This window comes from Camellia sinensis, chromosome 6 (genome assembly GCF_055761805.1).
Source record: "Camellia sinensis isolate YWXY chromosome 6, ASM5576180v1, whole genome shotgun sequence".
Taxonomy (NCBI): domain Eukaryota; kingdom Viridiplantae; phylum Streptophyta; class Magnoliopsida; order Ericales; family Theaceae; genus Camellia; species Camellia sinensis.
Genome location: NC_138966.1, coordinates 139,649,175 through 139,675,453, shown reverse-complemented (window position 1 = coordinate 139,675,453; position 26,279 = coordinate 139,649,175). Strand labels below are relative to the sequence as shown.

The following is a 26,279-nucleotide window of genomic DNA, read 5'->3' as shown; positions in this document are numbered from 1 at the left end:
TGTGGATGGAACGTTCATAAAAAAAAGAAAAGAAAAAAGGAATGTCTATGTGCGATAAAGGATGTGTCAAATGTACTGTCACAACTTGTATCTTGGCGGCACCCCCTAAAGTTTGTCAGTGAAACTTAAGTTTGTATATTGTGAAATTTATATATAAAATAAATCTAAATTATAAGATGATAATTTTAAATAATTAAAACTGAATTCATTGCATTATTGTTAAAAAAAAAATATAAAAAATGACAAACTTAATAGAGAGCTTAGTCCAGAAGCAGAGAAAAAAAAATTGCTTCAAAAGACTATCTATTAAGAACATATTCATATTTACATTATCCTAAACATATTAATTTTTGTCAGTTTATATTTTAGTTAAAAAATTAAAAAATTACTAAAATAACATATTTTCAAATTAACCCATAATATTATTTTAAATAGCATCCAAATAACTTATCCTGAACCAGGAGGACCACCCAACCCAAAAGAAATGCTCAGTGCCGGCTTTGGATACAAGCGGCAGCTTTGGACCCTTATAAATTAATTGGGAAAAAGGATAAAAAAAATTTTGAAAAAATATTATCAAAAGGGCTCCTAAAAAAACAAAAAACTTATTGATATAGCAAATTATTTAAAATTAATTGATGGTTGTTTTCTAAATGTATGAATTGTATATAAAATATTATTAATTATAGTTATTACTTACAAATTGTTTATGGAAAAAAGAAACATTTTAAATTTGAAATTTATTAAATCATACGTTTAGTGATGTATGTCACAAGAAAGATTAAATGAGTTTGGTTGATGAGTTGATTAAAACAATTTGATTAGTAATTTTATAGTTAAAAATGAAAAAGCTTAAAAAATTTAAATAAAATTTGAATTATCAACTAGTCTGATTCTACCAAAAAATGATTCAAAAATCAATTCATATTAAAATTTTACTTTGGAGCGTTATATGTATGTACGTATAAGAGCCTTCATATTTTTTTTTTGAGCTTAGAGGCTTCATATTAGAAACCTGTTTTGGACCCCAGAAAAGGGCTCTATTCTCATTATTATTATCATTATATAATAAATACTACTTTATTATGCACTTTTGTTTTTATTTTACTATTTTTTAACATCAGATTACTCCTTAATACTATTAAAGTCCTATCGTATTATCATATTCATAAAGACAAACTTAACGTGCCAATACTAGGCCATGTTTGTTTGGGCGGACTGGATTAGCATTCCCATGACTAATAGTCCTAGGACTATAAATTTGTTGGATTATGCATCCTATCTTAACTAATAGTCAAGTTTAAAATAATTAATTCCTACTTCAATTGTTTAACCAAACATCGGATTAATAATTTTATTGGACTATTAGTCCAATCCCAAGCTCATGTCTACCCAAACAAACATGACCTAGGGGTATTACCCTCGAGTAATTTTGATTTTATTATATGTTTATGAAAAAATTAACAATTTTAATTATTAATATTTATAAATATTTTCATTAATTTGTAATTATTTTTTTAAAATTTTACTGATGTTATATTTCATCTATTTTATGTCACCAACTAATTTCTTAACAATGAACTCTAAATATTCAATTTAAAGAGCAATTATTCATATTCAATTTGTTTTTATTTATTTTGCAATAAGGAAAAAGAATTTTATATACGTAATAAAATTTATAATAAAAAAAGAAAACACTTTAGTTTAGTCATAAAATACAATTCTAGAGTGATTGTAATTTTTTTATATTTTTTTGTGCAAATAAAGATGTATTAATTGAAGCTATAGAAAAACATTTTCAAAAGTAGTATAAAGTATGTTGCGAATTGAATAAAATTCTGTTAATTCCACTAAACCAATTTAAATTTGGGATGGGAGACCAATTCAAATATGGAATAGGATACAATATTCTAAGACTCACAGCCTTAGGGATGTTAATCTCATTTCATTCAGTCGCTTGAATAAAGAAAATTTTTAAACGTTGACGGTTGGAAGAAATATAAATACCCATACAAAACTAAGAAATGTAAATACTTTCAGTTCAGGGTATATGATGAGGCCCAGGGTGCTGATCCTAGTGATAAAAATTAAATCAAGATTAAATATTGTAGTTATTTTTAGAGACTTTTTACAAAAATTTATTCAGTCTTGATTCGTCTTTTAATAGTAGAAATTCTTTAACTATAATTAATGATAGATTGACCGGAAACGATTGATAATAATACTCTTAAACGATTGAATTCTTCTTTTAAATCATATATATATTGCAAATTATCATTAATTTCAATATATCAAAAATTAAAAGTATATTAAATAAACACGACACTCATATTTATTAAACCGAAAGTACAGAGTAATGAAGAAACTTGCAAGAGATCACAAACTTGGAAACAAATAGGCACAGCATATACAGCTCGTCACAATTATCTTCACACTTATCTTCACACTCACACTTATCTTCAGACTCACACTCGCACTCACACATACTCGCACTTCCTTGACACTCATACATTGATTAAAACTTAAAAAACCTTTTTCTAGCAACATCATCCCAGTAAGAAACCACTACAACAAAAATACACTTTAGTGGCACTATATTAATGGCATGTTTTTAAAAAATGTCACAAAAAGAATATTTGGTGGTATGTTTTAGAAAAATGTCACAGAACTACAAACATACAAGGCTCTAGTGGCATTTCGATAAAGAAGTGCCACATCACTACAACAAAAATGTGATTTAATAGCATCAATTTATGGCATTTTATAAAAGAATGGCACAAGAAATTGTTTTAATGACATTTATGCTACTAAACTTTAGTAGTAATGGAATTTTTTTAAAATGTCACTAAACTAGATAGATGTAAGTTACTTTTTATGGCATTAAATGAAAAGTGTCATAGACAAATATTTTATGGCATTTTGAGAAATGTCATTAAACCAAAAAATTTCCAAGCTATCTAATGTCATTTTTTGAAAAAACAAAAAATGTCAAATTGAACCACTTGACCTTTGTTTGCTGGCTCAATGGTTTCTCCAAGAATTCTGAATGTGCTACAAACGAAAGCGGTGGAGACTCTAGCTTCAACATGTGGCTGTTGCCTCTTCTCTGCCTTCTACATTGTCTAAAAGAAATTGCACAGATATGTGTACATATTCCATGTGATTGTAGGAGAAGACGTAAAATTGATCTCTAAGATGTGGCTATGGTTTTGCCCTAAAATCTGTAGATATAATACAGATAATTGTGGGAATTGGTTGGACCTCCAGATTGGACAAGCGGTGTGTCCATGTGCTTTGTATCAGATGCTCAGATGTAGAAAATTATATATATACAGCTCTTCATTCTACAATTAGGTGTCATCTGCATCAAACCAAAAAATCTGGTATGTTCTCCTCTGTCTCATCCTATCTTCAATGATGTATTTGATTCTATTTTCTGCTATACATTCATACTCTTGTTTTATTCATATTTGGTTCCCTTTAAAATTGGCCTACCATGTGTTTGCCAATATGTCTAAACCATAAAACATTTCATAATAGGGCAAAATGTAATAAATTAGCATTAATTGTAATTGGTAATTGTCATAAGAAAATTCCATTGGTTAGTAATGGAGGTATCCGCATAGATCCTCACTATTCATCAATTATTATTGGAATTTTTTTTGTTGGGAGATATTCATATATTTGTTGTTGGGATGCTGTAGCAAGTCCGCGAAGGGGCCCCGCTACAGTTCGGACTCGCGATTTTTGTTGTCGCGGTTCTTAATCTGAACCAAAGAGTCCAAATCTGGCAAATCGTTTTGAGAGAAAAAGATTTTGAAAGAAGTGCCAAACATGGACTGCTTTGCCAGATACAGAGTCGCCACCTAAATATTTTTAAAATGGGGAAATTTAGGAAACCCTGACTCGGTGCCGAAGGCCACATGTCCGTCATCACCGGAGTTGTCTCGGCTCGGGAGCTTGGGTACGATCGGGGAAGGTCAGCTATGAGCACCCCCTCTCGCCCGGTCAAAAGACCGGCCTCTACTAACCGTGATATTCTGTTTTGAAAATGTTTATGTGTTCTTACTCCATTTATTAGCCTAGAATTACTATGTTATGCGCACAACAAACAAGTATAGACTAGATTGCCTAACTTGGGAATAAACATTGCATATCCGTTTGCTTTGGAAATACTTTAGATTTTGCTACTCGTAAGTAGGCTAAAACACGGATTTCAATGAGTTTTTCCAACTCAAACAATCCAACCTCCACCCACAGGCATTCAAACAGTTTAACACATAAGCATTTAGCCGCATGGCAAGCATACTGTCGTGTTAACATTCACACACATGCGAGATGCTAAAGCATAAATACTTACATCGTACTCCGTGCCAAAACAGTAAACTAGTTAGCAAAACGTGCGTGTCCTAGTTCATGTTAAATTTCCTAATGCAACACATACAAGATGCAATTTAGATAGGCTCGGTTAACCTAAGCATGGCATATGTAATGCGATCAATTATCACATATTCGATTTGTAAATTGAAGTACAAATGTAGTTAGCGTGATGTACCGAGCCTAATGCATGCAGTACAAATGCATGAATGCACGCATGCATAGCATAAGGTATGCTAAATTAAACATGCCATAATCTACCATCATAAGCAGGTAAATAAAAGGGAAGAAAGACGTGAGGTTGGAAGACATACACACACTCACACACACTTATTACAGATTTGCCCTCACTCGGAGGGCCCAAATAAATATTACAGTCCCAAATAATAAACAAATAAAATTATTACAGAATTTCTAATTAATTAAAAGAAAGGATGCAAAAGAAAGAAGAGGGTGGCCACAGCCTCCGCCTCGGGATACGCAGATGATGCATGCTCGGAACTTGGCTCGCCCGAAAAACCCGTACCGTACCCCTGCCACCTCTGTTTGTACTGCCTTGTCTCTCTGAAAATTGCCAAAGTCCCGGAGCAGGTTCCTTACACACTGCAGAGCACCACCGGCCAGACAGAATTCCCACCGGCACTCTACAATTTCCACCGGCTGTTCTTGGACTCATCGGCACTTCAGTGATTGCCGGTCGGCACTAAATTCTGCCGGTCGGCAGAAACTTCCTGCAGAAGACAGTTTTGACAGCAAACAGAGAACAGACAGTGCATGGCATGGGGTTTTCAGGCACATGTGAGCATGGTCATGCTTCCTATCATGCTTTGAACTCAAGGAAGCATGATCTTCAATCCTCGAGCCATCAATGGTGCATGATAGCCCAAGGGATCAAATTTGCCACTTGATGTAAGGATGCATGCAACAAACAAAATGAGAACCAAAGCCTTATCAAGTCGGAGTCAAAGGCTTCGGTGACCGAGAATCAAAGCACATTACATCACTTGCAGTATGAATGTTCCTTGATTCTCACATTTGGTTTGACACCCCAAACCAAGCAATGCAATGCATGTTATGCAAACATGATTCAAATGCAACATGATGCCAAATATTCAAGTCATGGCAAATGTTATGGAACTATCATGGCGAATATGCAATGCTAAGCATGCAAGGTGCAAATGTGATGCAAACATGGACCAATTTACCATAAAGTTAGCATGGGACTACACATTTATGAAACAATTATGTAGCAAACATGAGACAAGCATGCAAGAGGGCCTTAAAGTGATAAAGGTGCAGGCCTTAATTCACCTCAAAACAGCACCAAAAGTGCTCAAAATGATGGGCAAACTCTCATGTCAACATGCAAGCCAATAGACCCAAGGCTAAGGCACCAAAAGGGTCACTTCATTTCCAACAACAAGACCAAATCATGGCATGGTTTAGACAAGTAAAAACAGAGTTTTTGCAGACAAAATGGGACCCCAAACCCTCCTAACATGGCGGCTAAAATGACTCCAAAGGAGTGTATGCACCAAGGCTCAAATGTAGGCATAAAAGGGCACACCCTCAAGGCACAAAAGAGATCGTAAATGCAAGCATGCAAACATGATTCTTGGGCTGAAATAGGATCCTAAATGATGCCAAATCATAAGGATGGTCAAACTACACATGCTAGAGGTCAAAATGTTCAAAGCCTACAAGCCAAAACACAAAAAGATGACATCAAACAAGACAAGCATGACTGAAATGGATGTCCAACAGACCTTAAACATGGTAAAACAATGCCAAAATCTTCATGGAACTAAGCCAACACATGCAAGAATCATGGCCTAATCATGAGATGCATTTCTAAGCTAAATGGAGCAATGCAAAGCAAGTACTACAAGCATACAAGGAGGCACAAATCCAGCCAAAAACAGAGGTTACATATGACCTAAAACATCCAAAAATCTTCTGAAATAAGGCTCAAGATGATCAAGCATACATGCTACCCTTTTAGGCCAAAATGTAAGGAAACAAGACAATGAAGGGAGAGGGGTGTCCCTCCCCTATGCAAGACTTCAAACCACCTTCTTTATTACTAAAAATACACTGGTTTTCAGTGGTAAAGAGATCAAAACACTGAAGTAAACAAAACCCTACCAAAAAGGCAACAAAAGGGGCCAAACAAGGCCTAATAGGGTGAGTTTGCACTCAAAACACAAAACAACCTTAATGAAAGTTCTAAAGCATGAAAATATAAGCCTTTTTTATGTTATACACAAAAGCTAAATCAACAAGAAAGATAGGTAAAAGACTATTGCAAGTTTGGGGAATATAAAGCAAGATGCTCACCCTTGAAGAACCCTTGAAGAACAAATGGTCTAGCCCTCTTCTTTTGATCAAAATCAGTCCAAAAACTCAAGAATCAACCCCCCAAGTCCCTCAATCTCGGAGCAAGGTGTAATAGTGTGTGTAATGGTGCAAAAGTAAGGTAAAAACACACTTTTGGGCCAAAAATCACACACAAAGGAGGAGAGAGAGGGAGATATAGAGATAGGATATATCTATATCTCTAAGCTCTGGTTTTTACTTCTAAGTTTCTAACCTAGATAAAAGAGGAAGGCCCTTTCTCTTATAAGACTCCCTCTTGCAAAGCTTATATAACAAGCTTGCTTAGAGGGAGATCCCTCCATACACGTGTATGGAGGGAGGCAGAGTTGGTGCCAGCTATCACAGCTGGCACAAAATATCTCCATAAAGTGGATGAACAGTGGTCGGCTGCCCAAAAAAGTTATTTCGACAAAAAAGAGTGCCGACCGGCAACAAACTATGCCGACCGGCAATAAAATGTGCCGACCGGCAACAAATAGTGCCGATGGAAGCAAAAGACCAGCCGGTGGCCTCTGGCCACTGCCGGTGGTGTGTGGGGATGCCTCACAAGGCATTCCCTGCCCTTCCAAGGCAAAACACAAGTGTTCGGTATGAAACCAGACACTAAACGGTCGAGTTCGAAGATCCTGAGGCAGGACACGCGAGCCGGGACTTCCGGGAACTCCAAACAAACATAAACATGGATAATCACCGAGTGTTCAAACGGTGACGTCCAAGTCTTGAGGACGGTCAAAAATGGGGTGTCTACAGTTGCCCCTCTTTGACAGAACTCGAAAGTCATAACAATGACGGGAGTGAATGTCAAAGCCTAGAGACGACCCATTTTTGACAAGGCCGAAGACTTAGACAGACATGCAAGACAATCAAGATATGCGCCCGAAGGCAGGGGCAAAATGCAAGACAATGCACGAAGCCGAGCATAACTTATGATCATGCAAAGAAAGCTGTAACGAAGCATACATGCGACAGTTTTAAGCTAGCATACACCGAACTACACTACAATGCAGAAAGGATGTCAGAGAATTATGCAATTCTCAATACGTCTCACTCGGGAGATACAATACCTGTGCGGCTCGTCTGGTTGCACCAGCCTCAAATGAACCGTACATACAATATCGTGCCTGAAAAGAAAACAAACTTAACAGGTACAATATCGTTAGCAACATGCATAGTAGTATACTCGAAATGCGTGACAGCGCAAAGCAAGTGGGGAGCATAACAATGCCGTGGAAATACAAACATGTAAGTGGAGCATGCGGTCTATGCCGGCAACGAAATTGATCATAAGCATGCGGTCTACGCAGGTAATGAAATCAATCAAATTATGCGGTCTACACAAGCAAAACATGCGGTCTACGCAAGCAATGAAATTAATATGGGGTCTACCCAAACGAAACATGCGGTCTGCGCAGGTAATGATATAGTGCGGTCTACGCAATCAAAACATGCGGTCTACGCAGGTAATGAAAATAATAATGCGGTCTTCCCAATCAAAACATGCGGTCTACGCAGGTAATGAAATTAATAAAGATGCGGTCTACGCAATCAAAACATGCGGTCTACGCAGGTAATGAAATTAATAAAGATGCGGTTTACGCAATCAAAACATGCGGTCTACGCAGGTAATGAAATTAATAAAGATGCGGTCTACGCAAGTAATGAAAGGTATTGTTACACAACATGATTGAAACAATTTGAGGAATTCACAAGGCATGAAAAGGATACAGGGCAGGACATTCTTCGCACGCATCGAGCATTGTTCGCAGAAGTTGTGACCTGAGGTCAACTCGAAGGTTCACATTTCAAAAGTGCGCGTCCTCACATGGTTAAAAGTAACGAAGGTGCGTAAACGCGTCGTTGACCCGAACAAAGGTACGGAAGGTGCGTTGACCGCAAGGGGAGTTTCACTGGTATCAATTCTAATACTTTGCTTCCTTGTCACTCTATGCTTTACTTTCCTTTTTACTAGTAATTTAAGCACATTGCACTGCCTCGGGCAGGTTTTATTCTTTTTCAAAGTTACACATTTTGAAAAACACGTGATGGGAATGAAACAATCCATTTTGTTCAAAAGATGTTGCATTTGTGGACTTTCTGTGCATCGCATCGCAAGGTATCACACCACAATGTGAACGAATTTTACTTTGGAAATTTGCATCGTAATAATCAGGTAGTGAACTGACTTACAACTCGATAAGCAAATGTACAAAGGCATAATAGGACCAAACAAGCGTGAGTACAACTCGATAAACAAATCAAAAGTTCAAAGAGGGTGAAATACAACTCGATAAGCAAATGCATAATAACTTGTCAATCGGACAGGCGTGCCCTCGCAAGAATCGATTGCCAGGGAGGGGTTGGAGGTGGTGAAATTCCCCCGATGCCTAGCATAAACAGCTTAGGAAACCAGAAGGAAGCCCATCGGCTTGGGGTAGAGACCACCGGCTGCAAAGAATGGCTACCGGCCATAAAATTGTTTGGTCGGCAAACTATTATGGCCGGTCGGCAAAAAGTTTTGGTCGGCCGGCACTTAATGAGGGGATCACCAGAATGTTGACACTTGTCCCCCACTTAACCTTATCTCCTACAAAAGATCCCAGCTTCGTAGTTTTTCTCATTTTCACACTGATTTGCTCCAATGGAAGAGTTTCTTGCTCAAAATCTCACAGCTTGGATTGCTAGCTTGGATGGTTCGGAAAAAGTGAATTTCCGGGGTTTTGGCATAAATGCACTATTCACTCTGGGCCGCACCCCATTGCACCTCCCGTTTCTTCATGCCGCGGCAAGGTTTTGGAATCCGATGACGCATGTCTTTAGCTTCGCCGGGCAAGAAATATGTCATACCTTTGAAGATTTTCGAGCCTTAATGGAGTCCGAGCGTGAAGAGGAGCTCCTGCCCCAACTTAATTTTGGTCATGCCCAATCCCTAGGGCGCATGTGCGGACTCAGCATACGTGATGCTCGGTCCCTAATTTGCGATGGGATGCTGGACATTCCCAGTTTGGCCAATCGATTTTCTGATGCTGGCGATCGCAACAACCATCACTGGCAAGGCTTCCGGCGACACGCCCTCTGTTTGTGCATGCTATCCCATTTTCTATTTGCCTCAGGCTCTGGAGGGGCTAGTGTCCGGCTGATCGAGGTTGCCCAAGGCTTGAGGGAGGGCAAGAGCTGTATTGCCATGACTCTGGCCGAAACGTTAATGGGCTTAGACGCCTTTTATTGCCATGAGACGACCAGATTAGCAGGAAGTCCACTACTACTACAGGTAATGTTTCCCACCCAATCTCGCATTTATGTTTTGCTCACATCACTCGGCCCTCAAGCTCGGTCTTTTCTCACAAAACCCCATCCTCACTTTTCTCTCATCGTACATCTCTCTATTCTTTACTCTCTCATTTTTCATTCCTTCCCAGGTATGGTTGATGGACAAACTGCAGGTTGTGGACTCTTGCCCAGCATATTCAGCTCGCGGCTACTTCTTCCGGCACCGTCTAGTCAATGCCTTGGATGAGGGATGGTGGTTCGCTTGGATGTGCCGTTTGTCCGCAGACCGTATTGCTTGGCGGTGCCCTTGGCTGGACCTTCCGGCAATGAGTTACAATATGCCCCGGCAGACTGGGATTCAATTGGTTGGTCTCACTCACTGTGTATTCTATTTCCCATTTCAGATTCGACGCCAATTTGGCCATGATCAGACCTGCCTGCCAGAGGGGATAGAGTATCCTGCTGCATTCCCAGCCCGAGGCGCACAGCTTGCTTGGCAGGCCACCGCGTGGAGGATGAGAGATCTCCTGGCCCCCGCTCTTACTTTCAGTTGCACTTTGTCTGACGAGTGCGTGGATTGGCTTAACGAAGAAGCACAGATTGGGCCCAGCTTGGAATCAGAGGCTTCGACCAGCTCTGGGAGGGGGCGCAGGAACACGTGACTTGACTATGCCCCAGATTTATTGCTTTATTAGTACTTCCAAGTTTTCTTTATGAATGTAATAAAAAGCAACTTCAATTGTATGCAAGAGCAGGAGAACTCTATTTTGAAATCAAATGAAATTGAAAGTTGTGGTACTGAAAATTTTCCGTTTGGTCCAAAAATGGTCAAAGTTGTAAAAGATTATTCGAACGAAATCAGCTTTATTAAAACTTCTCAAAAACATTTTTGATGTGGATCAGAACTGGACACGCCTGAGATCTGTCATTGAGATGCACAACCCCAGATCCCCGCAACTGGAAAGTTGCCCCTAGTCTGAAGAGCGCCGCAGCACTGCACAGCAACAGAAAGTTGCCCTTAGTCTGAGTAACACTGTACTGGGGATTCCAACAAATGCTGATAGACAAAGATGACTAAGGTGATCAAATGGACAAAGTTGATCGGGGAAGTGTTATGGCTGAACTTCAGGATGAAGCTGCCTATGTATCCCAAGGATGGGAATCAAGCCTTACGTAGTTCCGGCTTAGGTTCGCTCGAGTATTTTCACTCTCCTTTTGCGCTCTAACTTTTGCCAAGGCCGCCCTTTGCGGGTTTTCAGCCTTGCGAGCTCAGTTTTTATATTTTCTAATTTTTTTGTGCTCTGACTTTTGCCTAGGTCGTCCTTTCGGGTTTTCGGCCTAGCGAGCCTCTCAAGGGTAGTATTTCTTCAACTTGTCCATGTTGATCGGTTGGGAGAATTCCAAGCCATCTAAGTCTATCAGAACCACAGCTCCACCTGACCAGATAGCTTTGATGATGTAGGGATCAGTCCAATTGGGCCTGAACTTGCCCCTCAGGTCGTGGATGGGAGCTCGGTTGTCCTTGAGCACCAAATCCCTTTCCTTTAGATTTCTGGACTTAACCTTCTTGTTAAAAGCCCGCGCAATTCTGCGTTGATAACTTTGGACGTGGTACAGTGCTTTCAGCCTTCTCTCGTCAAAGAGCATGAGTTCCTCAAACCTGCTCTGTTGCCAATCTGCCTCAGCTATCTGACACTCAGCCAATACCCGTAAAGACGGAACTTCAATTTCAATAGGTAGAACGGCCTCCATTCCATAAACTAACGAATATGGAGTCGCTCCGGTAGAAGTTCTAATTGAAGTCCTGTAGCCCCACAGAGCAAACGGCAACTTATCTGGCCAATCTTGGTAGGTCTCCACCATTTTCCGCAGTATGTGCTTGATGTTCTTGTTGGCGGCCTCAACTGCTCCGTTGGTTTGTGGCCGATACGTAGATGACTTATGAAAAGCCACGTTATACTTTTCCAACAAGTCGACCACTTCTTTCTTAAAGTGGGATCCATTATCCGAAATGATCTCGTTTGGCACCCCGTAGCGACAAATGATGTTGTTTCTGATGAACTTGGCGACGTGCGACGCCTTCAACACCGCGTATGATTGGGCCTCGACCCACTTTGTGAAATAATCTATCGCTACCAGGATATACTCATGTCCGTTCGACCCCTTCGGGGTAACAGCTCCGATCACATCAATTCCCCAAACGGAAAGTGGCCACGGGGACGTCATGTTGTATAGCTTGGACGGTGAGATGTTCATACGGTTTGCATGGATCTGGCATTTGTGGCATCGCCGAACAAAGCCGATACAATCTTCCTCCATGGTTGACCAGTAGTAGCCCTGTCTGAGGATCTTTCTGGCCAGCATTACTCCATTTATGTGTGCACCGCACTCCCCTCCATGGATGGCCTCCATTAGGCGCTTCGACTCTTCAGCTTCTACACAGAGCTTATGCATTCCCAGATGACCCCTTTTGTACAGCTTACCCCCGCAGATGATGAACTGAACAGCCATTCTTCTAATGGCCCTCTTATCCTTGGCACTTGCCCCTGGTGGATACGTCTCCTTTTCTAAGAAGTTCCAAATGTCGTAATACCAGGGGTTGTCGTCTTGAGCCTCATCTATGGCGGAAATCGACTCGTATGCCGGTGCAAACTTCTGATCAATGATGACTGGACGCATTCGGACTCCGGACGGGATGTCTATCATGGAAGATAGAGTTGCTAATGAATCGGCGAACCTGTTGTTCTCTTTTACTAGGTGGGTGAAATTTAACTTCTCAAACCGAGGAATTAACAAATCCAAGGTTTGGTGGTAAATTATCATCCTTTCCTCTTTGACTTTCCAGTCTCCTTTTGCTTGAGACACAACAAGGTTCGAGTCCCCAATGACGTCCAACCGTTTTGCCCCTAGTTCTAGGGCTGCTTCCAGGCCAGCAATACATGCCTCATACTCTGCCTCATTGTTCGAGACTTTGAACTGGAGCTTGAATGCTAAAGGGATACGGGAATCGTCAGGCGCTATCAGCAACACCCCTATCCCATACCCATACTGGTTTGACGCTCCGTCAAAGTACATCGTCCAAGTTTCATCCTCGATGTGTAGAATGGCTTCATCTGGGAATAGGTACTCAACCGCTTCATCCCCCTCAACCGGGTGGTCGGCAAGGAACTCCGCTACCGCTCTTCCTTTCACTGACTTGCGTGTTATATACTTCAAGTTGAATTCAGAAAGCAATAGCAGCCAATGGGCTAGCCTACTCGTAAGTGCTGGTTTCTCGAAAAGATATTTGATGGGATCCAAACGTGAAACCAACATTACAGAGTGAGCTAACAGGTAGTGCCGCAGCTTCCTGGTAGCCCATACCAAGGCCAAACAAGCCTTCTCCAGTGGTGTATAGCGGGTCTCGTAATCCAGCATCTTCTTGCTCAGATAGTAGATGGCCCTTTCCACTCTGTCCTCTGACTCTTGCGCGAGCATGCAGCCCATGGTGGTCTCAGTTACCGAAAGATACAATATCAACGGTCTCCCCGGCTCTGGCGGTGACAACACGGGCGGGTTCTATAGATACTCTTTGATCTGTTCAAAAGCTGCTTGACGTCGGCCGTCCCATTGGAACTTCTTTCCTTTCTTCAGGAGACCAAAAAGTGGTTCACAAGTCAAGGTTAATTTAGAGATAAACCGTCTTATGAATTGCACTTTACCTAGAAAGCCTCACACCTCCTTTTCAGTCCTTGGTGGTGGCATTTCTAAGATGGCCTTGATTTTGGAAGGGTCGACCTCAATGCCCCTTTGTGTAATCAGAAACCCTAGCATCTTCCCTGCTGTAACACCAAAAGTACACTTCTGGGGATTCAACCGCAGCCGAAACTCTCTGATCCTTTGGAAGAATTTTTGTAAGGCGGTGTAGTGGCCTTCTCTTTCTTTGGACTTGACAATCATGTCGTCCACATACACCTCGACCTCTTTATGGATCATATCATGCAATATTGTAGTTGCTGTCCGTTGATAAGTAGCTCCAGCGTTTTTCAACCCAAATGGCATCACTCTATAACAATATGTACCCCACGGGGTAGTGAATGCAGTCTTCTCCCGGTCTTCGGGTGCCATTACTATCTGATTATAGCCTGAGAAGCCATCCATAAACGAAAGCAAGGCGTGTCCTGCCGTGAAATCTACCAATTCATCAATGTGCGACAAGGGAAAGTCGTTCTTTGGACTGGCCCTATTCAAATCTCTGAAGTCTACACAAACCTGAATTCTGCCGTCCTTCTTCGGCACCGGAACAATGTTGGCCAACCAAGTCGGGTATTCAGATACCAGCAGGAAGCCTGCATCAATTTGCTTGGTGACCTCTTCCTTGATCTTAAGGGCCCAATCAGGGCGGATCCTTCTGAGCTTCTGTTTGACAGGTCGGGCCTCGGGATCAAGAGGGATCCGGTGCTGTACAATCTCAGGATCGATTCTAGGCATGTCTTCGTAGGACCACGCGAAAACATCTTTGAAATCTTTTAACAAAGCGACTAAATGCTCGCGTTCCTCAGAAGACAACGTGGACCCGATCTGGACCAGCCGCGGGTCCTTCTCAGTACCAACATTCACAGTAGTAATTTCATCCATTAAAGGTTTAACAAATCTTTCCTGCTCTTGATCAATTAACCGTTGCAAAACCGGAGGAATTTCTTCCTCGTCGTTTTCATCAAAATTTTGAAAATCCTGATTTAAGCAATAAATCAAAGGCACAGAAAAATACTCCGAAACCACATCCACGTCGTTCTCATTAAATACTTCCAAGCCGTCGGATTCCTCTGTTATAACAGACTCAAAAGAAAATGAAAATGACGACCTAGACAGGACTGTGGCATCCGGGTTATCACCCCCAGGAATACCGGACTCAGACTCAGTTGAGCTGGAACCTGATTCCGACGCACAAGATTCGGTGGAATCAGATTTCGGCTCACTACCTGACCCGGTGCTGCTAGATAAAAAGCCTTCTTCATATTGCCAGATGAGAGAAGTTGCGATGGACGCATCCAAAATAGCTGATGGTAGGCCCGCAGCCGCTTCATTCCCAATCACACATACCGAGGAGCTATCCCCCAAGCACCTCTGTTCGATCGGAGGATCTGAAAGCAGACACGCCAGCGCCCATTTCATTTTCAGCGTCCTCAGACTGCACTTCCTTACTTTGCTCAGCCTCAGCCGATAGATTTGCCTGCCCTTCGGCGATGTCATCCTCAGGTAGCTGTAAATCAAAGAAGATCTCAAACCCCGGTACGCGCTTCTTCTCCGCGTTGAGCCACGGCTCTGGGAAGCCACAGAACGGAAAGTCTTCTCCCTCCCGGACGAAACGTCCGTTTAGGGTCCCCCGAATGGGCTGGTGCATTAAGTCAAAGGGCTTCCCCATCTGTTTTGCTCTGGCTCTTCCGGCCATTTCCTTTCCTTTCTTTATCCAATCCTCTTTGGTGGGTAGGTAGCCCAAACCAAAGGTATGAGGGTTACGCGGCACTTCGGCCAATGCTGCGACACCTTTCCGGCCGCTCTTGCCCAATCCCATCCCGGGGATGTGCTGGAGTTTGTTCATGAGATAGACTGCTTGGGCACTGACATATACCCCTTCATTAGCTGCCATGATGTCCTGTACAACCCGAGCCTCAGCTAAGGTAAAACCTGATATGAACACATCTTCCATACCGTGTTCAATTTCTAGAACAGGCGTGGATACTTCTTGCGGTGGATGAATTGATGAATTTCCGAAGACAATGGCTACTCCCTTCCCATAGGGGTATTTCACCACTTGATGCAGGGTAGAGGAGACCGCCTTTACCTGATGCAGCCACGGCCGCCCCAAAAGCAGGTTGAATGTTGCAGGAACCTCCAAGACATGGAAATCTATCTCGTGCTGTCCCGGCCCAACCTTTGTTTGAATCTTAACTGTTCCCATTACTTCCCGGCTTGTGTTGTCATACGCCCGAATTACCTGGGCCGTTGGCACGAAATCCGCGACTTTCAAACCAATCGCATAAGCTGTCCTTGCCGGGCAGACGTTGATGGCGGACCCCGTGTCGACAAGCACCACGGGTATCCATTTATCCCTGCACTCCACAGAGATGTAGAGTGGCTTGTTATGGTTCGCACCCTCGGGTGGCAGTTCTTTGTCAGAAAAACTCAATGCTGGGGAACTTCCTCCCGAAAAGACTAAGCCCACCAGCTGTTCGGGCGTGGTGTCTATGGAAAGCTTGGCTTTGTCCATGGCTGTAAGGACGGCTTGTCTATGTACTCGAGAAGCCATAAGCAGTCCCCAGATGGAGATGTCTGCTTGTATCTTTTTCAATTGTCTCAATACGACCTCATCTTCGAGTTGCTTTTCCTTTTGCTTCTCTGCCTTCTTATCTTTTCCCGACGCTTCCGGTTGATCTAGGTGTGGAAGCTTGAAGTACCGTCCACTCCTGGTCATGTGATCGACCTCGCCGATATACCAGGTATCATCTGGTTGGTTATCTTCCCAATCTTCGTCCGTGTGGGCAAGACATAGATCGTCGTCTTCCCACCACATACCATCTGCAGCCGACAGGCATTTATCTGGTTCTGGCATAACTGTCCCGATACTTGCAGTACCTTTTATCCCTATGCTCGCAGCATTCTCCATTTCTGTACTTGTGGCAGTCTCAACCCCCACGTGGCCTTTTGCCTTCCTGATCCTCTCAGAATCTTCGAATCTTCCCTGTTCTGACTGTGTTAATGCAGTAGATTGCTCAATGATCCCTGTACTCAAAATGCTCCATTCCCGAGCGAAACTCTCGACACCAGCGCTCTCCGGCGATGTATTCGGTTCTTCGACCTTCCCGGCTGTTATTGACACTTCTGCCCCTGCCGGGCCTTGTTCTGACTGAAACCCTCCTACCACATCTGGCTGATCGTCCAACCATCCCGTGGCCTCAGCCGATTCCTCATAATCGAACCAGTTGACGGTTGGGTCTTCTGGGTCTTGGTTATCTTGAAACTGGAACTTGGCAAGATCCTCTTCCACAGCTGTCAAATCATCCGTTCCCTGTCCTGGATTGTCCCTTTGGATTGCACACAGCTCTCCCCCGACTGGAAATTCGACATCTGGTCTATTCTGGCCCATTGGTGAAATGTAGTCACTTGGACTATAAGCATTCCCAACATCACTTCCAGATTCCGCAGACTCTGGCTCGACAATCTCTTTCCTATTCTCGATGGTCACCACCACTGGCTTGGGTTGGGTTATGGAGACGTCCACCATGCACAAATCGGTGCTATCAGGAAGGAAAACCTCCGGCTTAGGTAGGTAGGAGGGTGTGATATAAATACTAGGATCGTGGGATGCGACCCCAGTGTGGATGAAATTGACTCTTTTGGGTGGTGGAACTTGGTTATGTGTGGGGAGAGGATTTGTAGTAACATTGGGTTTTTCAGGGGGTAAAATCACCCCATTATCAATGAGATCTTGGATTTCATGACGCAATCGAAAGCATAGGTCGGTGTCGTGACCGTGCTGTTGGTGGAATGCACAATACTTGGCTGGATTGTGGGCGGCGGGGAGTCTTTCGGGTAAGGGCCGCGGCTCTAGGGGCTTCAGATGCCCTTTTCTGATCAAAACCCCCAAAGCTTTGGATAGGGGCATATAAAGCGGAGCGAAGGTTCTGGTATTTCTGGGAGGGTATTTGGCTATTTGAGAGTTGCTTCCGGACGCACCGGAGAATGGTGTGGCTGCCATAGTTCTTGGGGAAGGGTTGGTGGTGACCATACTCACTTCGGAGGTCCTGGTAGTTGTAGCGCCACTCGGGCCTGCGGTAGTATTTCGATTGAAAGTTCTGCGGGGTTGTTCCCGGTCATTATCAATCAGGCCTTGTTTTAAGGCATCCTCGATCTGCACCCCCATTTCATGTAGATCAGCAAAAGTAGGGAAGGGGATTACAATCATCTTCTGCATTAGCTTCGGCTGAAGATTGCGCACAATCATCCGAATCTGGTCCTTGTCCGTGGGTCTTAAGGTCATCATCGAAGCCTTAGCCCGCCATCTGGTTACAAATTCTGAGAAACTCTCCTTGGTTTCTTGTCTCGTTGTCTCGAGATCCCGGGTTGTGATCTCGATTTGTGTGTTATACGAGTACTGCAGGATGAAAGCCTCAGCCATCTCGTCCCAACTTCTCTTGATGTCATCTTCCAATTTTGCATACCATGCGGCCGCTACACCCGACAGGGTCCGGCCGAATAAAGACAGCTTCTGCAATCTAGTGAGGCCCATTGGCCTTAGGACGTCTGAAAATAGTCGCAGGTGTACCATGGGATCCTCAGATCCGTCAAAATGATCGATTTGTGGCATCTTAAACCGATCTGGCAGCGTCACGGCTGTATCAGTGTATCCGTCTCCAATGTCCGGAATGGACTTCGCACCCTGAGATTTCTTGAACAGCTTTTCAAGCTTGTGCATTTTCAATGCCACAGGGTCCACCTCGGACTCGAAGGGGGAATCCGATAGATTGATAGGAGTGGGTGCCTTGGATTGCTGAGGCAGAATCGGGGGTGGAGCTGGCCCCGTTGGGATGTCCGTATCTTCTTGGACGTTCCGGGCGTTTGGAGTCTCTTCGGGTATCGGAACCCTTAGTGGGGGAGGGACTTGCTGTGAAGCTGACGTCCCAGTTTGCTGCTGCAATCTCACAATTAACTCCGCTTGCTCACCCATAACTGTGGCTTGTTGTTTGGTGAATTCTGCCTGTCGGACAGCATCCTGCTGCATTATTTTCATGCTGTCTTGGAGTTGGCGCACCATCTCCTCTAAGCTAGCCATACTATTCTGCTCTGGTTGGATTACTGGTATATGTTCTCTTTCTGTAGGTGAGACAGGACCCTGATCCCTACTGAACTCAGGCGGGGTAGATAAGGCTCTCTGAACTGACTGTTGAACCGATGCCCTCTGCCTAGTTGCCTTTCGTTTAGTAACCGGGGGTAGAGAGTGGTACACCGGTTGTCCTGCTATCAGATCCTCAAATCGATGGAGTCGGCGACCTCTGATCCAGAGTGCTTGGGGAATGTCTACCGGGTTAGAAGCAATGGTGCTAAACTACCTAGCAAAAAGATAAATAAAGCAGTAAATAAACAAGCAATCGGACGGCATAACTGCTTAAAATAAACACATACAACATGCAGTTGGGCATTCACAATGCACAGTTTGATAAGCCGAACACACTGTTCCCCGACACTGATCACTGTTTCCCGAATTTCTGTTCCCAAAATACTGAATCTGATACCCGCGGATACAACTGATTCTCGAATTCTGATATCAATGCCCTTAGGCCTGATGCCCCAGACTTGCAAACTGGTATGCACATTCCTGTAGAGATATACCCCTAAAAGCACATAGCAAGTAAAGAGAGCCAAAACACCCCTATGCTGGGGTAGGGTTTCCCTATCCTATTTTGTCAGGAGCTAGGGTTTCACTATGCACGTAGCAGTTCTCAAACAACCTAACATCGGGTAAGCAGCCTGTCCTAATTTGGAATGGTCACTATGGATCCGAATATGCACTAGGTCGAATGGTCGAAAAGGGTGCCTCGGTAAAAACTGGGGTTTGTGTTCCCATGCTGTCAGAGCCCATAGCCGGTCAGCCTTATGGACATGCCTTGACAAGACAAGCCTCCGGCAAACCGTTCAGGAATGGCAGACGGCAAAAACTCTGTTCCTAGGCGCACCAATGCACATGCAATGCAAAGAAACACATAAATGAAATCAAAACAGGATATCATGAGTTCGAGTCAAGCTTTCTAAAATCCCCAGCAGAGTCGCCAGAAACTGTAGCAAGTCCGCGAAGGGGCCCCGCTACAGTTCGGACTCGCGATTTTTGTTGTCGCGGTTCTTAATCTGAACCAAAGAGTCCAAATCTGGCAAATCGTTTTGAGAGAAAAAGATTTTGAAAGAAGTGCCAAACATGGACTGCTTTTCCAGATACAGAGTCGCCACCTAAATATTTTTAAAATGGAGAAATTTAGGAAACCCTGACTCGGTGCCGAAGGCCACATGTCCGTCATCACCGGAGTTGTCTCGGCTCGAGAGCTTGGGTACGATTGGGGAAGGTCAGCTATGAGCACCCCCTCTCACCCGGTCAAAAGACCGGCCTCTACTAACCGTGATATTCTGTTTTGAAAATGTTTATGTGTTCTTACTCCATTTATTAGCCTAGAATTACTATGTTATGCGCACAACAAACAAGTATAGACTAGATTGCCTAACTTGGGAATAAACATTGCATATCCGTTTGCTTTGGAAATACTTTAGATTTTGCTACTCGTAAGTAGGCTAAAACACGGATTTCAATGAGTTTTCCAACTCAAACAATCCAACCTCCACCCACAGGCATTCAAACAGTTTAACACATAAGCATTTAGCCGCATGGCAAGCATACTGTCGTGTTAACATTCACACACATGCGAGATGCTAAAGCATAAATACTTACATCGTACTCCGTGCCAAAACAGTAAACTAGTTAGCAAAATGTGTGTGTCCTAGTTCATGTTAAATTGCCTAATGCAACACATACAAGATGCAATTTAGATAGGCTCGGTTAACCTAAGCATGGCATATGTAATGCGATCAATTATCACATATTCGATTTGTAAATTGAAGTACAAATGTAGTTAGCGTGATGTACCGAGCCTAATGCATGCAGTACAAATGCATGAATGCACGCATGCATAGCATAAGGTATGCTAAATTAAACATGCCATAATCTACCATCATAAGCAGGTAAATAAAAGGGAAGAAAGACGTGAGGTTGGAAGACATACACACACTCACACACACTTATTACAGATTTGCCCTCACTCGGAGGGCCCAAATAAATATTACAGTCCCAAATAATAAACAAATAAAATTATTACAGAATTTCTAATTAATTAAAAGAAAGGATGCAAAAGAAAGAAGAGGGTGGCCACAGCCTCTGCCTCGGGATGCGCAGATGATGCATGCTCGGAACTTGGCTCACCCGAAAAACCCGTACCGTACCCCTGCCACCTCTGTTTGTACTGCCTTGTCTCTCTGAAAATTGCCAAAGTCCCGGAGCAGGTTCCTTACACACTGCAGAGCACCACCGGCCAGACAGAATTCCCACCGGCACTCTACAATTTCCACCGGCTGTTCTTGGACTCATCAGCACTTCAGTGATTGCCAGTCGGCACTAAATTCTGCCGGTCGGCAGAAACTTCCTGCAGAAGACAGTTTTGACAGCAAACAGAGAACAGACAGTGCATGGCATGGGGTTTTCAGGCACATGTGAGCATGGTCATGCTTCCTATCATGCTTTGAACTCAAGGAAGCATGATCTTCAATCCTCGAGCCATCAATGGTGCATGATAGCCCAAGGGATCAAATTTGCCACTTGATGTAAGGATGCATGCAACAAACAAAATGAGAACCAAAGCCTTATCAAGTCGGAGTCAAAGGCTTCGGTGACCGAGAATCAAAGCACATTACATCACTTGCAGTATGAATGTTCCTTGATTCTCACACTTGGTTTGACACCCCAAACCAAGCAATGCAATGCATGTTATGCAAACATGATTCAAATGCAACATGATGCCAAATATTCAAGTCATGGCAAATGTTATGGAACTATCATGGCGAATATGCAATGCTAAGCATGCAAGGTGCAAATGTGATGCAAACATGGACCAATTTACCATAAAGTTAGCATGGGACTACACATTTATGAAACAATTATGTAGCAAACATGAGACAAGCATGCAAGAGGGCCTTAAAGTGATAAAGGTGCAGGCCTTAATTCACCTCAAAACAGCACCAAAAGTGCTCAAAATGATGGGCAAACTCTCATGTCAACATGCAAGCCAATAGACCCAAGGCTAAGGCACCAAAAGGGTCACTTCATTTCCAACAACAAGACCAAATCATGGCATGGTTTAGACAAGTAAAAACAGAGTTTTTGCAGACAAAATGGGACCCCAAACCCTCCTAACATGGCGGCTAAAATGACTCCAAAGGAGTGTATGCACCAAGGCTCAAATGTAGGCATAAAAGGGCACACCCTCAAGGCACAAAAGAGATCGTAAATGCAAGCATGCAAACATGATTCTTGGGCTGAAATAGGATCCTAAATGATGCCAAATCATAAGGATGGTCAAACTACACATGCTAGAGGTCAAAATGTTCAAAGCCTACAAGCCAAAACACAAAAAGATGACATCAAACAAGACAAGCATGACTGAAATGGATGTCCAACAGACCTTAAACATGGTAAAACAATGCCAAAATCTTCATGGAACTAAGCCAACACATGCAAGAATCATGGCCTAATCATGAGATGCATTTCTAAGCTAAATGGAGCAATGCAAAGCAAGTACTACAAGCATACAAGGAGGCACAAATCCAGCCAAAAACAGAGGTTACATATGACCTAAAACATCCAAAAATCTTCTGAAATAAGGCTCAAGATGATCAAGCATACATGCTACCCTTTTAGGCCAAAATGTAAGGAAACAAGACAATGAAGGGAGAGGGGTGTCCCTCCCCTATGCAAGACTTCAAACCACCTTCTTTACTACTAAAAATACACTGGTTTTCAGTGGTAAAGAGATCAAAACACTGAAGTAAACAAAACCCTACCAAAAAGGCAACAAAAGGGGCCAAACAAGGCCTAATAGGGTGAGTTTGCACTCAAAACACAAAACAACCTTAATGAAAGTTCTAAAGCATGAAAATATAAGCCTTTTTTATGTTATACACAAAAGCTAAATCAACAAGCAAGATAGGTAAAAGACTATTGCAAGTTTGGGGAATATAAAGCAAGATGCTCACCCTTGAAGAACCCTTGAAGAACAAATGGTCTAGCCCTCTTCTTTTGATCAAAATCAGTCCAAAAACTCAAGAATCAACCCCCCAAGTCCCTCAATCTCGGAGCAAGGTGTAATAGTGTGTGTAATGGTGCAAAAGTAAGGTAAAAACACACTTTTGGGCCAAAAATCACACACAAAGGAGGAGAGAGAGGGAGATATAGAGATAGGATATATCTATATCTCTAAGCTCTGGTTTTTACTTCTAAGTTTCTAACCTAGATCAAAGAGGAAGGCCCTTCCTCTTATAAGACTCCCTCTTGCAAAGCTTATACAACAAGCTTGCTTAGAGGGAGATCCCTCCATACACGTGTATGGAGGGAGGCAGAATTGGTGCCAGCTATCACAGCTGGCACAAAATATCTCCATAAAGTGGATGAACAGTGGTCGGCTGCCCAAAAAAGTTATTTCGACAAAAAAGAGTGCAGACCGGCAATAAACTATGCCGACCGGCAATAAAATGTGCCGACCGGCAACAAATAGTGCTGATGGAAGCAAAAGACCAGCCGGTGGCCTCTGGCCACTGCCGGTGGTGTGTGGGGATGCCTCACAAGGCATTCCCTGCCCTTCCAAGGCAAAACACAAGTGTTCGGTATGAAACCAGACACTAAACGGTCGAGTTCGGAGATCCTGAGGCAGGACACGCGAGCCGGGACTTCCGGGAACTCCAAACAAACACAAACATGGATAATCACCGAGTGTTCAAACGGTGACGTCCAAGTCTTGAGGACGGTCAAAAATGGGGTGTCTACAGATGCCTATTGTGTTTCTTTATGGTTGAGATGTTTTCATGCCTACATTGAGATTGATTGGAAATGGGAACAACAGTTGCATGTTATTTTCTCATTCTCTGATGAATGGCTTTCTTACATTTGTTTTTTTTTTTTTTGTATCTTGAAAAACGACGAGCGATGAAATCATTGCCTTTTATTCTCTAGCTTGACTATTATTGTATTAAAATTGAAAACTAATGTGATTCAAGATTTAGTGATTCTCGGTAATCAACAAACACTATAGCGTAATTATGGGTGATCCTGTTGGAGTGCCACTGTGAACTATATACAATTTTTATTGACTTTGTGATCTGATAATTTCTTAAACTACTTCACTAATCTTTATTCTTCAAACATCCAGAGTGTAGGAGGGCTCACCATATGGTTTCTAATTCTAAATCAGTTGTTGATTTCATATAAGGTTCATCAGGGGTTCATTTTTCCTGGATTTCACTTGGATGGATTGGAGTTAAGAAATTCAGAGTTAGAGCAATGATAGTATGTATCAAATAATTATCTTTTCATTTGAACTTGTAGATTAATTAAAAATTGCCACATTATAGTGTTGAGTGATTGAAATGTATATATTAAGTCATGTTTATTGCAACCTTATAGGATGAAATGAATGAGAGGACAACTTTAAATGCAAATTTATTAAATCAAGGCCCAAATGATACATTTGGACAAGTGATGGGTAAAGAAAAACATGGACGGGTTTGCATGTATGGATTAGGTGTCTCCCCGTCTAATTTATGGAGAGATACATCTAGTCATAAAGCAAACCAAGACACAACAATGGATGCTATGGAAGCTGAAAATTCGGAGTTAAGGTCCAAAGTTTTCCATGTTGAGCATGCTCCGAATAACTTGACAAGGACATCTCACCAGGTAAATTTTTTAATAGAATTTATAAGTTATTAATGTTTTCCTACACACACACACACACACACACACACACACATACATATATATATATATATATATATATATATACATATATCTATGTGTGTGTGTGTTTGTAAAATTAATTAGTTTCTATTTGGTTAGGTCATAACAGCTTCTAGCCCTCTTGACATGGCAGCTCGACATCAAGTATGGTCCTTGTCATCGATACAAGACGCCTCTCTTACTCAGGTACCTACTAAGAGCTAATCATATATTGTGGACCTAAATTTATTTTAGAATAGCATGCAAAACTTGTCTTACAATTAACCAAGGAATGAATATTGTGGACCTAAATTTCATTGTTTAAATCTAGACAAAATGTGCTACATAGTAAAAATCATGACATGACGAAGCTTGTGCTCTTTTTTTTGTTATTATTTTATTTTATTTTATTTTTATGAAGTTTCAACAAGATATCTCTAAATCATTTATTACCGCATGGGCTCTTTTCTGATTTCCTGAAAATCTTACTTGAAAGTAATTAGTTGATTGTCATTTTTCACAATTACATTTGATTTACATTATTGAGTTTAGGGGATCCTGATATTGATAATGGACATGGTTTTGATTGTTATTGATTGGTGGCTTTGGTTGTTATTGATTTTTTAAGCTATTATTTGATATGGTCTGAAGACTTACGGTTGTTACTTTTATATAATTTGTTGTAGTGTGGTGAACCAATTAAGTGATTAAATCATGTGGCTTGCTTACCTACTAGAGAAATACATATCACTTTCAATTGTAATCATCTTCACTTTGGCACTTTGTACTAATTTATTTTTTAAATATTATTTATTAATTGTAAATATATAATTACTTAAGTTGTTAAATCTTGATTTATAGGTGGGAGACATAGTTGTTCCAAAAAGTATCATTAGACCAACAGAAATAGTTGCAATCAGAATACTTAAAAGCACAGATCCATCTAAAGAAGTATAAGGGGAAGAACTAGGACCTGACTAGTGGGAGGTACATGTTCAAGTGCCAGTCAAACCTAATAAGAGTTTGATCCAATCATATGGATTTGTCGAAACAATTGGACAAGCTATTAGAGCTCATGTTGCTTGGTCTGCTCCATTTGTAGTATATTTCTTTCGTAAATACTAATTTTATTAAAAAATTTATATTAACTTAATATAGTTTCAATTACCTTTATATGTTTATCTTTTGGATGCAGATTTCGCAAGTTATGGATGCTAGCCGAGAATATTTATACAAGTGAGGTTGAGAATTTGGGAACTGAATTTGTTTTCATAATTTGTCTCTCCGGAAGATGGATATCACTATGGCTTTTTAGAACTTATGGTTGGAATATTTTTTTTTTGCTTTAACTTTGTTAGTGTGGTAGAATATTTTATAATTTTGATTATGATTCTTATTGCAATATAAATTTTTAGATTATAATTTTGGTAGAATATTATTAGATTAAAAAATGATTGTGGTTTGAATTTTTTTTTGTTTTGTTTTTGATGTGATGATCCTATGGTGGTAATATTTATTTATTATTATAAAAATATTACAGGATGAATAGATGTCAAATTAATATAGGATGGGGCAATTAGTATTCAATTTTTTATAAAATCGATTCAATTTTTAAAAGCATTTACGCATGCTTAGTTGTGACTTTTAAAAGTGTCAATAAAAACAACATATAAGTGGCATTTCGTAGTAGTGGTAG

At 41.8% G+C, this 26,279-nt stretch overlaps 1 protein-coding gene across 12 annotated transcripts; it reads left to right on the top strand.

The window, feature by feature from the left end:
- The first annotated feature begins 2,987 nt into the window (after nucleotides 1-2,987).
- On the top strand, nucleotides 2,988-26,016 carry LOC114272702 (uncharacterized). Of its 12 annotated transcripts, none has more exons than XM_082874842.1 (6): nucleotides 2,988-3,383; nucleotides 24,018-24,154; nucleotides 24,272-24,544; nucleotides 24,704-24,790; nucleotides 25,445-25,570; nucleotides 25,779-26,016. In XM_082874842.1, exons 2-5 carry the CDS (start codon nucleotides 24,149-24,151, stop codon nucleotides 25,538-25,540), a joined length of 462 nt encoding a protein of 153 aa, XP_082730968.1. In that variant the 5' UTR covers nucleotides 2,988-3,383; nucleotides 24,018-24,148; the 3' UTR covers nucleotides 25,541-25,570; nucleotides 25,779-26,016. The 12 variants fall into 12 exon arrangements, 9 of the variants coding, with proteins under 9 accessions (XP_082730968.1, XP_082730967.1, XP_082730965.1 ...); XR_014333137.1 differs by having other exon boundaries at nucleotides 3,008-3,383; nucleotides 24,078-24,154; nucleotides 24,738-24,790; XR_014333135.1 differs by having other exon boundaries at nucleotides 3,008-3,383; nucleotides 24,078-24,154; nucleotides 25,445-25,668.
- Nucleotides 26,017-26,279: the final 263 nt, after the last annotated feature.

What these genes read in the sequence shown, in the direction of transcription:
- LOC114272702 (XM_082874839.1), top strand. An exon ending in TGACAAGGACATCTCACCAG is followed by an intron (nt 24,545 to 24,737) that starts GTAAATTTTTTA and finishes TTGACATGGCAG; the next exon opens with CTCGACATCAAGTATGGTCC. An exon ending in AAGACGCCTCTCTTACTCAG is followed by an intron (nt 24,791 to 25,778) that starts GTACCTACTAAG and finishes TTTTGGATGCAG; the next exon opens with ATTTCGCAAGTTATGGATGC.